The 15,222-nt window shown below is 44.0% G+C and overlaps 1 protein-coding gene across 1 annotated transcript in view; it reads right to left on the bottom strand.

The window, feature by feature from the left end:
- Window positions 1-15,222, bottom strand: part of kcnk12 (potassium channel, subfamily K, member 12) — a 52,580-nt gene that overhangs the window by 108 nt on the left and 37,250 nt on the right. The window contains exons 2-4 of the mRNA XM_035800792.2: window positions 2,796-3,159; window positions 2,157-2,304; window positions 1-2,006 (exon numbers count right to left, since the gene is read on the bottom strand). The exon at window positions 1-2,006 is cut by the window's left edge and continues 108 nt beyond it. Of these exons, the coding sequence (XP_035656685.1) occupies window positions 1,611-2,006; window positions 2,157-2,304; window positions 2,796-3,159 (908 nt within the window). The 3' untranslated portion in view covers window positions 1-1,610. The remainder of the gene's footprint in view (window positions 2,007-2,156; window positions 2,305-2,795; window positions 3,160-15,222) is intronic.

Raw genomic sequence — 15,222 nt, forward strand, 5'->3', positions numbered from 1 at the left:
TGACATAACTGAGCTGGAGTTGCAGGCTACATCACACACTACAGCAGTAGTATCAACCCGATACAACACCAGCCAACACCAGCCAGCCCCCTTCCCCCTTGTCCCTAACCCCTCAACATTTGCAGATCTATCCGAAGGGTCTGGGCAGGTATAAGTAGTATAGTGTTGGAGCTTCCACCATATTGCTTCCACCTTACAAGCGATTTGGGACGTGCTGAACCGGTCTCCTCTTCCCCCACAATAATCAGTCACCTGAGTTTAAGATTAGACTAGTACAAGATGATTGGTGGAGACCATTGTAATATTATGACTTGTTACTTGTGCTTCCTCGCATAGGCACAATCAATATGGGTGCCGGTCCATACATCACAGAGCATTGACATGAATGGCTTGAATGTTCATTCTAGTCATTCTATTTCTATGGTAGAGACTAGCTTTGCTATCACTAAGGTCACGTTATGCTCTCTCTATGGTTCAGCTTCCATACTTCAGGCCTGGTCTGTAAATGGATCTGATATGTTGATGAGTTCCTATTGTTCTTCACAATGAGACATGGATGGCATAGCTATATATGTGCTATATCATACTGTAGTTATCTTTGTGTTGAATGATAGGTACAGTACCAACTCAACCTATACATTCAAACCTACTTATAAATGACATACTTAGTGAAATAGCTCCAAAGCGATCATGATGATAATGTCATCATGATCGCACAGAGTTGCCTCTTCCAGTACAGTATGCTGTAGAAGTCAAACTGATCTGGGGCAGTATGTATCAAGCATCTTGGAGAAGGAGTGCTGATCTAGAATCAGGTCCCTCCTGTTCATTGTATTCAATTTGATCTAAAAGGCTAAACTAATTCCTCTGAGACGTTTGATACTCACAGCCTCAGAGATTTACTCAGGTATGGCTAACTAAATATTTTGAAGATTGCCAATGGTTTATCAGTGAAAATGTTCTTTCTGGCTTAGAGTCAGAGAGAGCAATATGTCGGCTTATGGCCTCATGTTATACTAATTCCTTCCATGGTTGTCTCAAGTGTTTTGACCTTCAAAAGCACAGTTACAAGAAGGTTCCTTTCCTTCCCATAGTATCATTCCAACTGTCCCATCATCATCATCATCATCATCATCATCATCATCATCATCATCATCATCATCATCATCATCATCATCATCATCATCATCACAGGATGTTGATTCCATCCCCAAAAATGTCTAACAGTTTCATGCATATCATTATGCTCTTCCATTGAACAACAAGACATAATCAAGTATGACAAGAGTGATAGCAAATAAAGTTAATCACATAAGACCATAAAACTCCTCTCAGTTTCTCTCCCCATCAGTCTCAGTCTCCTTAAGCGCATTCTCTACCACCCTGCAGGGGTCTACTCCAGTGTTTCTCAACCTTTCATACCAACCTTTTTATTATCTTAGAGACCAGCAGGTTATGGTCTCTCTTGTGTCAGAGACTGAAAAGTTATGGTCTTTACTCCGTGGGGGACTGCAAACATTAAGTCAGTCAATCATCTCACCGACCAAAATTTCACATCTCACGGACCAGCGCCTGTCCATGGACCAGAAGTTGAGAAACACTACACAGGTCTACCTGGAGTTGCTGGTCTCTGCCAGTCTGTTGTTCATGATCCCCAGAGCGCCTACTCCTCCAGAGAACCCGTTATGTCTCGAGCCTCCACACACCGTCCTGGGATAACCGTTAGCAGACTCTGATAACTGCTTCTGCATGAGTGCCAGTGAGACCTTATTCGAGGCTGTCAGGTCTTTCATTGAAATCATCTCTCCAGAGAGTCTGCGTCCTCCCCCCTCCGCGTCGCTGTCGCAGGGCCCCGAATCCCCAGAGTCGGGCGGGCGTCTGATTCCGAAGCGGCCCTTACGGATTCTCGACCCGGGCCGGATGGCGTTGCGGCGTCCCAACGGGAAAGAGTTTGACCTGATGTTGCACCGCTGGCAGCACAGGTTCTGAAGCATCCAGTTGAGCACCTGAAGGAAGGAAGGAATCTGATGTTTAAAATACAGATATAGTTACAGATAGAGGTGGCTCAGCTAACTGAACACAACAATGCATCAAGGATTAAAAATACAATATTGTCGACAGACTTATTTCCATTGTGCTCGTTGTTCTACATCTACCTGTTTGATGACGATGGAGATGACGTTGAACAGAGAGTAGATGCAGCACACGCCCATGAGGATGAACAGGCAGTTAGCCAGACGGTACAGCGGCTGGTACTCATAGTCCGCTCTCTGGCTTGATACTAGGTCCCCGAAGCCAATGGTGCTGACAGGGGAGGAGGTAGAGAAAAAAGGGGAGGCGGAGTAGAAGGAGGGAGAAGGAGGAGGAAGAGAGAAAGAAGGAAGATGAAGAGGAAGAGGAGGAGGGGAAGAAGAAAAATAAAAACAAGAATAACATTACTTTCTTGCCTTTTTGTCTTTTTTCTATCCGAAGCCCCTTGAGACTAGGGCTGCAAAATTCCAGTAACTTTCCACAAATTCCCCAGTTTTCCAGAAATCCAAATCTGGGTCCGAGGATAGCTGAATATTTCCGGCTTATTCCCTCCTAATTGCAGGAATCCTTCAAATTGGATTTCTGGAAAACCAGGGAATTTTGAGAAAGTTGCCAGAATTATGCGACCCTACCCAAGAAACACAAATACACACACCCAGCGAGAGGTTGAAGAACAGGCCAGCCACAGTGCAGTGCCTTGCTCATGGGCACAGGATATGATATCATGGATCCTCTAGGATGCAAGCATTTCTCTGCTACCTTACCTAAATGTGACGAAACAGAAGTAGAGTGAGTCCAGGTAGACCCATCCCTCCACAGGGGTGTACATGGCTGAGGCGCAGCAGGAGATGATGATGGCAGACAGCCCCAGGATCAACATGACGTGGTAGACCGACGGCTTCCACCCCGGGAACGAACACGCCGAGAAATCATGGCGGATACCCGGCGGGAGGAGGCCGGAGTTCCGGATGCGCCGTTCCCTCACGGCCTTCATTACCACGGCCAGGAGGGTGATAATACGTTCCAGGAAGAGGTTAAAGAACAAGATGGTGGCGGCGCAACCAAGGAGACCATAGAAGATCAGGAACACCTTCCCTGCCACCGTCACCGGGGTGGACATCCCAAAACCTACAGAGGAAGACAGAGAAAGATGGGGTTAGATGGATGGATTGCCTGATTAATTCCAGAAGATGAAACTACTAAAGGCTCCGAGGAAGGCGTCCAACACACCACAGCATTAGTATTTGTGTCTATTTGTCCGGCCCTAATAAACCTCGAAGATCCCTGCAGGCATCTGAATGCTCCATTTCTGCGGTAGACACCATTTACTGGCATGGGGTAAGATGTTTTTTAGGTTAGGCTCTACTCTGTCTATTAAAAGACTTTGGTGCAGTACCAGCATTTGACGAGTTCAATGAAGTGAGTGATATTTCACTATTTAAATATCTGGCAATGTCATTCAATTAGCATTCTACTCTACTAAAAACATACCTTCTCTGGAGAAGGTCATCAGTATTTGGGAGGCTGTGTGTGTAATGCAGTAATGAAGCTCAGCTCTGTAACTGCTGTTGATGCACGATCTGGCCCTTTGTTCTGTCTACTCATTTCCTGGTCAATTCAGATCAGTGTGAAAGCTAAGTGGAGATGGTGACGAGAGAAGAGGGTTAGCTGTCAAACATTTGTGGGGTGTGTGTGTGTGTGTGTGTGTGTGTGTGTGTGTGTGTGTGTGTGTGTGTGTGTGTGTGTGTGTGTGTGTGTGTGTGTGTGTGTGTGTGTGTGTGTGTGTGTGTGTGTGTGTGTGCAGCATGTGTTAAGTTATGCAGGAACAAGAACAGGAACACTTCCTATCTTGGGAAGTGACAGGTCAGAGGATAGAGACAGACTGCAGCTTACTCACGTACACACTCACACACTCTACCTTTGAATTATGTGAATCAGTACATAACTGATTGGATAAGAGATTGGCTTGGTGTACTCAGTCAACCAATGAACAGAGAACAGGGAGATCAGCAAGTTTGTTTCTGGCATATCACATTTATGTAAGTATTCAGACCCTTTCCTCAGTACTTTGTTGAAGCACCTTTGGCAGAGATTACAGCCTCTAGTCTTCTTGGGTATGGCGCTCCAATCTTGGCACACCTGTATTTGGGGAGTTTCTCACATTCTTCTCTGCAGATCCTCTTAAGCTCTGCCAGGTTTTATGGGGAGCGTCACTGCACAGCTATTTTCAGGTTCCAGAAATGTTAAATCGGGTTCAAGTCCGGGCTCTGACTGGGCCACACAAACGACCTGAAGCCACTCCTGCGTTGTCTTAACTGTGTGCTTAGGGTTGTTGTCCTGTTGGGAGGTGAACCTTGGCCCCAGTCTGTGGTTCGGAGCACTCTGGAGCAGGTTTTCAATAATGATCCGTCTGTACGTTGCTCCGTTCATCTTTCCCTTGATCCTGACTAATCTCCCAGTCCCTGCCCCTGAAAAACATTGACAGAGCATGATGCTGCCACCACCATGCTTGACCCTAGGGATGGTGCCAGGTTTCCTCCAGACATGACGCTTGACATTCAGGCCAAAGAGTTCAATCTTGATTTCATCAGACCAGAGAATCTTGTTTCTCATAGTCTGACAGTCCTTTGGGATGTCATGTGCCTTTTACTGAGGATTGGCTTCCGTCTGGCCACTCTACCATAAAGGGCTAATTGTGGGAGTGCTGCAGAGATGGTTGTCCTTCTGGAAGGTTCCCCCATCTCCACAGATGAACTCTGGAGCTCTGTCAGAGTGACCATCGGGTTCTTGGTCACCTCACTGACCAAGGCCCTTCTCCCCTGATTGCTCAGTTTGACTGGGCGGCAAGCTCTAGGAAAAGTCTTGGTGGTTCCAAACCTCTTCCATTTAAGAATGATGGAGACCACTGTGTTCTTGTGGACCTTAAATGCTGCAGAAATGTTCTGGTACCCTTCCCCAGATCTCTGCCTTGACACAATCCTGTCTCGGAGCTCTAATGACAATTCCTTTGACCTCATAGCTTGGTTTTTGCTCTGACATGCACTGTCAATGGTGGAACCTTATATAGACAGGTGTGTGTCTTTCCAAATCAAGTCCAATCAATTGAATTTAACAGGATGCACCTGAGCTCAATTTTGAGTCTCATAGCAAAGGGTCTGAATACTTATGTAAATAAGGTATTTCTGTTTTCATAAATTTACAAACATTTCTAAGAATTTGTTTTTGCTTTGTCATTATGGGGTATTGTGTGTAGATTGATGAGGGAAAAAACTATTTAATACATTTTAGAATAAGGCTGTAACGTAACAAAATGTGGAAAAGTCAAGGGGTCTGAGTACTTTCCGAATGCACTGTATATACACTACGCCTCTCTGCAAACATGCCTTCTTTGATCTTGTTTAGAAGGCAGTACTTATTTAAATCAGGTAAGAGAATATTATGTTACCATTGGTGTATTGCATTTTTCCTAATTGTTTACACACTAAAACAGGCCCATGAAGCACAATGACCTGAAGCACAACTAATTTAGCAGAACCATACACCAAATCTGAAATACTACTGGCACATGTTTTGCTTTACACTCAGATTGCAATTCTATAACAAACATTTGGCAAAACACAAGACACAATTCTCTACTTTTGGCACAAACTTCAAAATGAAAATCTCTTGTCTGCAAATGAAAAGCAACACTGCTTAACAAGCTAAGCTCAATTATCAGTTACCTTTCACTCTTCACATGTGCAATCACTAGTTGCGTAAATTTGCAATTTGCAATCAGACATTTGGTATGGATAAGTTCCTCGGTGTCCACATCACCAACAAACTAGAATGGTCCAAGCACACCAAGACAGTTGTGAAGAGGGCACGACAAAACCTATTCCCCCTCAGGAGATTAAAAAGATTTGGCATGGGTCCTCAGATCCTCAAAAGTTTAACATTTGTACCATTGAGATCATCCTGATGGGTTGCATCACTGCCTGGTATGGCAACTGCTCGGCTTCCGACCGCAAGGCTCTACAGAGGGTAATGCATACGGCCCAGTACATCACCGGGGCCAGGCGGTGTCAGAGGAAGGCCCTAAAAACCTACCCTAGTCAAAGACTGCGGTACCGGAGCGCCAAGTCTAGGCACAAGAGGCTTCTAAAAAGCTTCCACCCCCAAGCCATAAGACTCCTGAACATCTAATCAAATGGCTACCCAGACTATATGCATTTCCCCCCCACCCTCTTCTACGCTGCTGCTACTCTCTGTTATTATCTATGCATAGTCACTTTAATAACTCTACCTACATGTACATAGTACCTCAATTACCTTGACACCGCACATTGACTCTGTACCGGTACACCCTGTATATAGCCTCCACATTGACTCTGTACCGGTACCCCCTGTATATAGCCTCCACATTGACTCTGTACCGGTACCCCCACACATTGACTCTGTACCTGTACACCCTGTATACAGCCTCCACATTGACTCTGTACCGGTACCCCCTGTATATAGCCTCCACATTGACTCTGTACCGGTACACCCTGTACATAGCCTCCACATTGACTCTGTACCGGTACACCCTGTATATAGCCTCCACATTGACTCTGTACCGGTACACCCTGTACATAGCCTCCACATTGACTCTGTACCGGTACACCCTGTATATAGCCTCCACATTGACTCTGTACCGGTACCCCCACACATTGACTCTGTACCGGTACACCCTGTATATAACCTCCACATTGACTCTGTACCGGTACACCCTGTATATAACCTCCACATTGACTCTGTACCGGTACACCCTGTATATAACCTCCACATTGACTCTGTACCGGTACACCCTGTATATAACCTCCACATTGACTCTGTACCGGTACCCCCACACATTGACTCTGTACCGGTACCCCCTGTATATAGCCCCGCTATTGTTATTTACTGCTGCTCTTTCATTATTTGTTATTCTTATCTCTTACTTTTTTTAGGTATTTTCTTAAAACTTTATTGGTTAATTAAGGGCTTGTAAGGAAGCATTTCACAGTAATACAATACCTGTTGTATTCGGCGCACGTGACAAATATGATTTGATTTGAATACAAGGCCACAGGTGAGAACTCCTGTGTTTGAAGAACAATGGAAGTGAACTTGGCAGAGAGTGGTGGAGGTGGTGGAAGACCGAGAACAAGAACCAGGAGAATAGTCTCTGATGGTATTCAGGCGACTGTGGTGGACCATGTGCTCAACCTGGCATTGACCTTGAGAGAGAATGGGCAGAGAGTGCAGCACAAGCTGAGTCACTTCACCATAGCATCCATCATCCAGACGTTACAAAAGTTAGAATAGTACTGACATTGGACCTACAGTATCTACTGCTTTTACTACTTGACAGTAATTCAACATAAAGCACAGTAAAGATTGTAGATTCCAATACATGCTGTAAGGGGCACCAAAGTAAATGTTTTGTGTATTACTGTATGTATGAAATTGGGAGCTATACTAGTTTGTAACATGTTTATGTTGTATGCTATATTACTGTAGTGTTACTGTAGTGAATGCTATTTTGTTTTTGTAGAACTGAAAGACGACCACCGTGGTGGTAGAATGCATCCGGGTGTCTGGGAAAATGTATGGAGTAAAAAGTACATTATTTTCTTTAAGAATGAAGTGAAGTAAAAGTAAAAGTAGTCGCAAATATGAAGAGCAAATTTAAGTACATATTCCACATAAAATCTACTTAAGTAGTACTTCAAAGTATTTTTACTTACTGTAAGTACTTTATATCTCTGCTAATGAGCACAAGAGTGTTGTTTTTTTGCAAAACTGTAAGTCATTTCTCATTGCTTTCACAGACAATGCTAAGCACATTTTTGCGAAACAGTTAACACAACTCTCTACAAAAGAGCAAAACTCAGTTAAGTAAATAATGACAAACAAAATTAAAACATTTGGTCACAGGTGGTACAAATTAATCCCATGAACGTCAATTTCTTTGCACAATTTTTCAATCAGCAATCAGTTCTTATTCATGCATAAAAGAGGTCACCTCTGAGTTGCTATTTGCAAGACCAAGTAAAATGCAGAGGACAAAGGACAAGGGAGCGGGAGAGGGAGAGGGAGAGGGAGAGGGAGAGGGAGAGGGAGAGGAGAGGGAGAGGGAGAGGAGCACTGAGAAGCACTGTCACGCCCTGACCTTAGAGAGCTTTTTCTATTTTAGTTTGGTCAGGGTGTGATTTGGGGTGGGCATTCTATGTTCCTTTATCTATGTTTTGTACTTCTTGGTTTTGTCCGGGTGTGGTTCTCAATCAGGGACAGCTGTCTATCGTTGTCTCTGATTGGGAACCATACTTAGGTAGCTTTTTCTCACCTATGTTTTGTGGGTAGTTGTTTTCTGTTTAGTGTTCTCCACCTGACAGGACTGTTTCAGTTTTGTGTATTCACTTTGTTATTTTTGTTTATGTGTTCAGATCAATAAAAGTCATGAACACTCACCACGCTGCGCTTTGGTCTGATTCCTCCTCATGCGACGACGACATCCGTTACAAGCACATAGAGGAAAGTTCAGTTCTCAGATCAAATAAAGCCTTTTGTTTCTGGATATTCATATTCTTGAGTGAAATTATTTCTGCATTGGTCATCTTTGGTAAAAATAAAAAAAATACAGCCCATGCTGTGATACAGTTGAAGTCGGAAGTTTACATACACCTTAGCCAAATATATTTAAACTCAGTTTTTACAATTCCTGACATTTCATCCTAGTAAAACTTGTGTTAGGTCAGTTAGGATCCCCACTTTATTTTAAGAATGTTTTAAGAATGTGAAATATCAGAATAATAGTAGAGAGAATGATTTATTTCAGGTATTATTTAATTCTTCACATTCCCAGTGGGTCAGACGTTTACATACACTCAATTAGTATTTGGTAGAATTGCCTTTAAATTGTGTAACTTGGGTCAAACATTTCGGGTAGCCTTCCACAAGCTTCCCACAATAAGTTGGGTGAATTTTGGCCCATTCCTCCTGACAGAGCTGGTGTAACTGAGTCAGGTTTGTAAGGCCTCCTTGCTCGCACACACTTTTTCAGGTCTGCCCACACATTTTCTATGGAATTGAGGTCAGGGCTTTTTGATGGCCACTCCAATACCATGACTTTGTTGTCCTTAAGCCATTTTGTCACAACTTTGGAAGTATGCTAGGGGTCATTGTCCATTTGGAAGATCCATTTGCGACCAAGCTTTAACTTCCTGACTGATGTCTTGAGATGTAGCTTCAATATCTCCACATAATTTTCCGTCCTCATGATGCCATCTATTTTGTGAAGTGCACCAGTCCCTCCTGCAGCAAAGCACCCCCACAACATGATGCTGCCACCCCTGTGCTTCATGGTTGGGATGGTGTTTCTCGGCTTGCAAGCCCCCCCCTTTGTCCTCCAAACACAACGATGGTCATTATGGCCAAACACTTCTATTTTAGTTTCATCAGACCAGAGGACATTTCTCCAAAAAGTACGATCTTTGTCCCCATGTGCAGTTGCAAACCGTAGTCTGGCTTTTTTATGGCGGTTTTGGAGCAGTGGCTTCTTCCTTGCTGAGCGGCCTTTTAGGTTATGTCGATATAGAACTAGTTTTTAGTGTGGATATAGATACTTTCGTAGTTGGTGTTTATACTGTGTGCTATTGTTTGTACAGATGAACGTGGTACCTTCAGGCATTTGGAAATTGCTCCCAAGGATGAACCAGACTTGTGGAGGTCTACAATTCTTTTTCTGAGGTCTTGGCTGATTTCTTTTAATTTTCCCATGATGTCAAGCAAAGAGGCACTGAGTTTGAAGGTAGGCCTTGATATACATCCACAAGTACACCTCCAATTGACTCAAATGAAGTCAATTAGCCTATCAGAAGCTTCTAAAGCCATGACAATTTTCTTGACTTTTTCAAGCTGTTTAAAGGCACAGTCAACTTAATGCATGTAAACGTCTGACCCACTGGAATTGTGATACAGTGATAAGCTAAATAATCTGTCTGTTAACAATTGTTGGAAAATGTACTTGTGTCATTGCCAAAACTATAGTTTGTTAACAAGAAATGTGTGGAGCGGTTGAAAAACGAGTTTTAATGACTCCCACCCAAGTGTATGTAAACTTCCCACTTCAACTGTATGTTTACTTGCCTTTTATGGTGCATACTATAATTATAGTATCAAGAAATGGCACGGACATATAAAATAGTGTTGACCATGTTAGGGTATATTGATAGTTGTAGTTAGTATATATAATAAATTCATCAAATAAAAACAAAGTAATATATGCAACTGTAATATTGTTATATTTCATAGTCATTTCCTATGTTTCTATTGATGTCGACCCAATGTTGACCTGACAGAGACAATGGAATCTTTTCAATGTTTTGGCAATTGAAACTTCACTATTTTTGGCTTTGGAATTTCCATTAAAAAAAACTGTCATTATTTTATAATTATTTTATAATGCATTTAATGTAAAATAAATGAATATCGAACTGAAAAAGCAAAATCGAACCGACCTTGAAAAGCACTAATCGCTCAGCACTAGGATAATGTCACCGTATCCCCTTAATAATCCACCTCCTGAATCCAAGTGTTTGACATGGGGGAGGGGACCAGTAACTTTATGATCAAACTTTATCAATGTAGAAGCAACAGTCATTTTTCACACTTTGGTCATCATACTGGTTTCATCCAAACATTTCATGAAGACATGATTCTGATTGTTCATGACCTTTACATTATTTTTCCATTGTTGTCTTTTTGTGTCTGCATCCCAAATGGCAGCCGATTCCCTACACCGATTCCCTACACCGTCTCTGGTCAAAACTAATGCATTACAGTTGGAAAGTATTCAGACCCCTTGAGTTTTTCCATATTTTGTTACGTTACAGCTTTATTCTAAAATGTATTAAATATTTGTTTTTCTTCATCACTCTTCACACAATAGCACATAAAGAGAAAGCAAAAACAGGTGTATAGACATTTTTGCAAATGTATTAAAAATAAAAAACAGAAATTCCTTATTTACATAAGTAATCAGACCCTATGAGACTCGAAATTGAGCTCAGGTGCATCCTGTTTCCATTGATCATCCTTGAGATGTTTCTATAGCTTGATTAAAGTCCACCAGTGGTAAATATAGTTGATTGGACATGATTTGGAAACACACACAGCTGTCTATATAAGGTCCCACAGCTGACAGTGCATGTCAGAGCAAAACCAAGCCATGAGGTCGAATAATTTTTATTTTATTTTAAATGTAACCTTTATTTAACTAGGCAAGTCAGTTAAGAACAAATTCTTAGTTACTATGACGGCCTACCGGGGAACAGTGGGTTAACTGCCTTGTTCAAGGGAAGAAGACAGATTTTTACCTTGTCAACTCTGGGATTCAATCCAGCAGACTTTCAATTACTGGCCAAATGTTCTACCACTAGGCTACCTGCTGCCCCAAGGTATCCAAGAACACAGTGGCCTCCATAATTCTTAAATGGGAGAAGTTTGGAACCACCAAGACTCTTCCAAGAGCAGGCCACCCAGCCAAATTGAACTACCAGGGGAGGGTCTTGGTCAGCGAGGTGACCAAGAACCCGATGGTCACTCTGACAGAGTTCCAGAGTTCCTCTGTGGAGATGGGAGAACCTTCCAGAAGGACAACCATTTCTGCAACACTCCAGCAATCAGGCCTTTATGGTAGAGTGGGCAGACGGAAGCCACTCCTCAGTAAAAGGCCAATGACAGCCCGCTTGGAGTTTAACAAAAGGCACGTAAAAGACACGAGAAACAAGATTCTCTGGTCTGATGAAAGCAAGATTAAACTCTTTGGCATGAATTTCAAGCGTCACGGTGGTAGTATCATGCTGTGCGGATGTTTTTCAGAGGCAGGGACTGGGAGACTAGTCAGGAATGAGGGAAAGATGAACGAAGCAAAGTACAGAGAGATCCTTGAGCTCCAGGGCACCCAGGAAGGTATAGGTTCATCTTCCAGCATAACAATTACCCTAAGCACACAGCCAAGACAATGCAGGACTGGCTTTGGGACAAGTCTCTGAATGTCCTTGAGTGCCCCAGCCAGAGCCCGGACATGAACCCGATCGAACATCTCTTGAGAAACCTGAAAATAGCTGTGCAGCGACGCTCCCCATCCAGCCTGACAGAGCTTGAGAGGATCTGCAGATAAGAATGGGAGAAACTCCCCAAATACAGGTGTGCCAAGAAGACTCAAGGCTGTAATCAATGCCAAAGGTGCTTCAACAAAGTACTGAGTAAAGGGTCTGAATACATATGTAAATGCAATATTTCCGTTTTAATTTTTATTTTATTTTATACATTTGCAAAAATGTCTATAAACCTGATTTTGCTTTTTCATTATGCGGTATTGTGTGTAGACTATTGAGGGGGAAACAACGATTTAATAAACTCTAGAATAAGGCTGTAACGTCACAAAATGTGGAAAAAGTCAAGGGGTCTGAATACTTACCGAAGGCACCGTACATAGGAAATAGGGTACAATTTAGAACACAAGCTATTTCTTTCTCTGTTATATCCTCCTCCCAGAAAGCCCTCTGTTCTATCCTCCTCCCAGAAAGCCCTCTGTCCTATCCTCCTCCCAGAAAGCCCTCTGTCCTATCCTCCTCCCAGAAAGCCCTCTGTCCTATCCTCCTCCCAGAAAGCCCTCTGTCCTATCCTCCTCCCAGAAAGCCCTCTGTTCTATCCTCCTCCCAGAAAGCCCTCTGTCCTATCCTCCTCCCAGAAAGCCCTCTGTTCTATCCTCCTCCCAGAAAGCCCTCTGTCCTATCCTCCTCCCAGAAAGCCCTCTGTCCTATCCTCCTCCCAGAAAGCCCTCTGTTCTATCCTCCTCCCAGAAAGCCCTCTGTTCTATCCTTCTCCCAGAAAGCCCTCTGTCCTATCCTCCTCCCAGAAAGCCCTCTGTCCTATCCTCCTCCCAGAAAGCCCTCTGTCCTATCCTCCTCCCAGAAAGCCCTCTGTCCTATCCTCCTCCCAGAAAGCCCTCTGTCCTATCCTCCTCCCAGAAAGCCCTCTGTTCTATCCTCCTCCCAGAAAGCCCTCTGTTCTATCCTCCTCCCAGAAAGCCCTCTGTCCTATCCTCCTCCCAGAAAGCCCTCTGTCCTATCCTCCTCCCAGAAAGCCCTCTGTTCTATCCTCCTCCCAGAAAGCCCTCTGTTCTATCCTCCTCCCAGAAAGCCCTCTGTCCTATCCTCCTCCCAGAAAGCCCTCTGTCCTATCCTCCTCCCAGAAAGCCCTCTGTCCTATCCTCCTCCCAGAAAGCCCTCTGTTCTATCCTCCTCCCAGAAAGCCCTCTGTTCTATCCTCCTCCCAGAAAGCCCTCTGTGACTATCCCCTCTAGTCATTACAGTAATACATTATACCTTCTCCCAGAAAGCCCTCTGTTCTATCCTCCTCCCGGAAATCCCTCTGTTTTATCCTCCTCCCAGAAAGCACTCTGATCTATCCTCCTCCCAGAAAGCCCTCTGTTCTATCCTCCTCCCAGAAAGCCCTCTGTACAATCCTCCTCCCAGAATGCCCTCTGTTCTATCCTCCTCCCAGAAAGCCCTCTGTGACTATCCCCTCTAGTCATTACATTAATACATTATACCAATGTGATGAGCTTCACCCTTTACGACACTCACAATGGGATTTTTGATCTTGTAGTTGAAAAGTTTGTTATTAATAGGGCAAATACACACACTCATGGAAGCAGGCAGAAACACACACTCATGGAAGCAGGCAGAAACACACACTCATGGAAGCAGGCAGAAACACACACTCATGGAAGCAGGCAGAAACACACACTCATGGAAGCAGGCAGAAACACACACTCATGGAAGCAGGCAGAAACACACACTCATGGAAGCAGGCAGAAACACACACTCATGGAAGCAGGCAGAAACACACACTCATGGAAGCAGGCAGAAACACACACTCATGGAAGCAGGCAGAAACACACACTCATGGAATCAGGCAGAAACACACACTCATGGAAGCAGGCAGAAACACACACTCATGGAATCAGGCAGAAACACACACTCATGGAATCAGGCAGAAACACACACTCATGGAAGCAGGCAGAAACACACACTCATGGAAGCAGGCAGAAACACACACTCATGGAATCAGGCAGAAACACACACTCATGGAAGCAGGCAGAAACACACACTCATGGAATCAGGCAGAAACACACACTCATGGAAGCAGGCAGAAACACACACTCATGGAATCAGGCAGAAACACACACTCATGGAATCAGGCAGAAACACACACTCATGGAAGCAGGCAGAAACACACACTCATGGAATCAGGCAGAAACACACACTCATGGAAGCAGGCAGAAACACACACTCATGGAATCAGGCAGAAACACACACTCATGGAAGCAGGCAGAAACACACACTCATGGAATCAGGCAGAAACACACACTCATGGAAGCAGGCAGAAACACACACTCAAGGAAACAGGCAGAAACACACACTCATGGAAGCAGGCAGAAACACACACTCATGGAATCAGGCAGAAACACACACTCATGGAAGCAGGCAGAAACACACACTCATGGAATCAGGCAGAAACACACACTCATGGAATCAGGCAGAAACACACACTCATGGAAGCAGGCAGAAACACACACTCATGGAATCAGGCAGAAACACACACTCATGGAAGCAGGCAGAAACACACACTCATGGAATCAGGCAGAAACACACACTCATGGAAGCAGGCAGAAACACACACTCATGGAATCAGGCAGAAACACACACTCATGGAATCAGGCAGAAACACACACTCATGGAATCAGGCAGAAACACACACTCATGGAATCAGGCAGAAACACACACTCATGGAAGCAGGCAGAAACACACACTCATGGAATCAGGCAGAAACACACACTCATGGAATCAGGCAGAAACACACACACACACACCCACAACCACTGCCACTTTCACTCTGACAGGCGAGTTTGAAAACAGTATAATTCACACACACACGCCTCTCATATTATCACATGCATGGTGAAAAACTGTATGCCGAATTGAAAAGAAACTCCAGCACACTGGTGATGTTAAAACTCCACAAATAGTAGTGAAGTTCCACAGGGGCATTGGTGTGGCTGTGACCTGGGAAAAGAGGATGAGTGGGTAGAGAGTAGAGGGGCAGCCCGAATTAAGA

This window comes from Oncorhynchus keta, chromosome 24 (genome assembly GCF_023373465.1).
Source record: "Oncorhynchus keta strain PuntledgeMale-10-30-2019 chromosome 24, Oket_V2, whole genome shotgun sequence".
NCBI classification, from domain to species: Eukaryota; Metazoa; Chordata; class Actinopteri; order Salmoniformes; family Salmonidae; genus Oncorhynchus; species Oncorhynchus keta.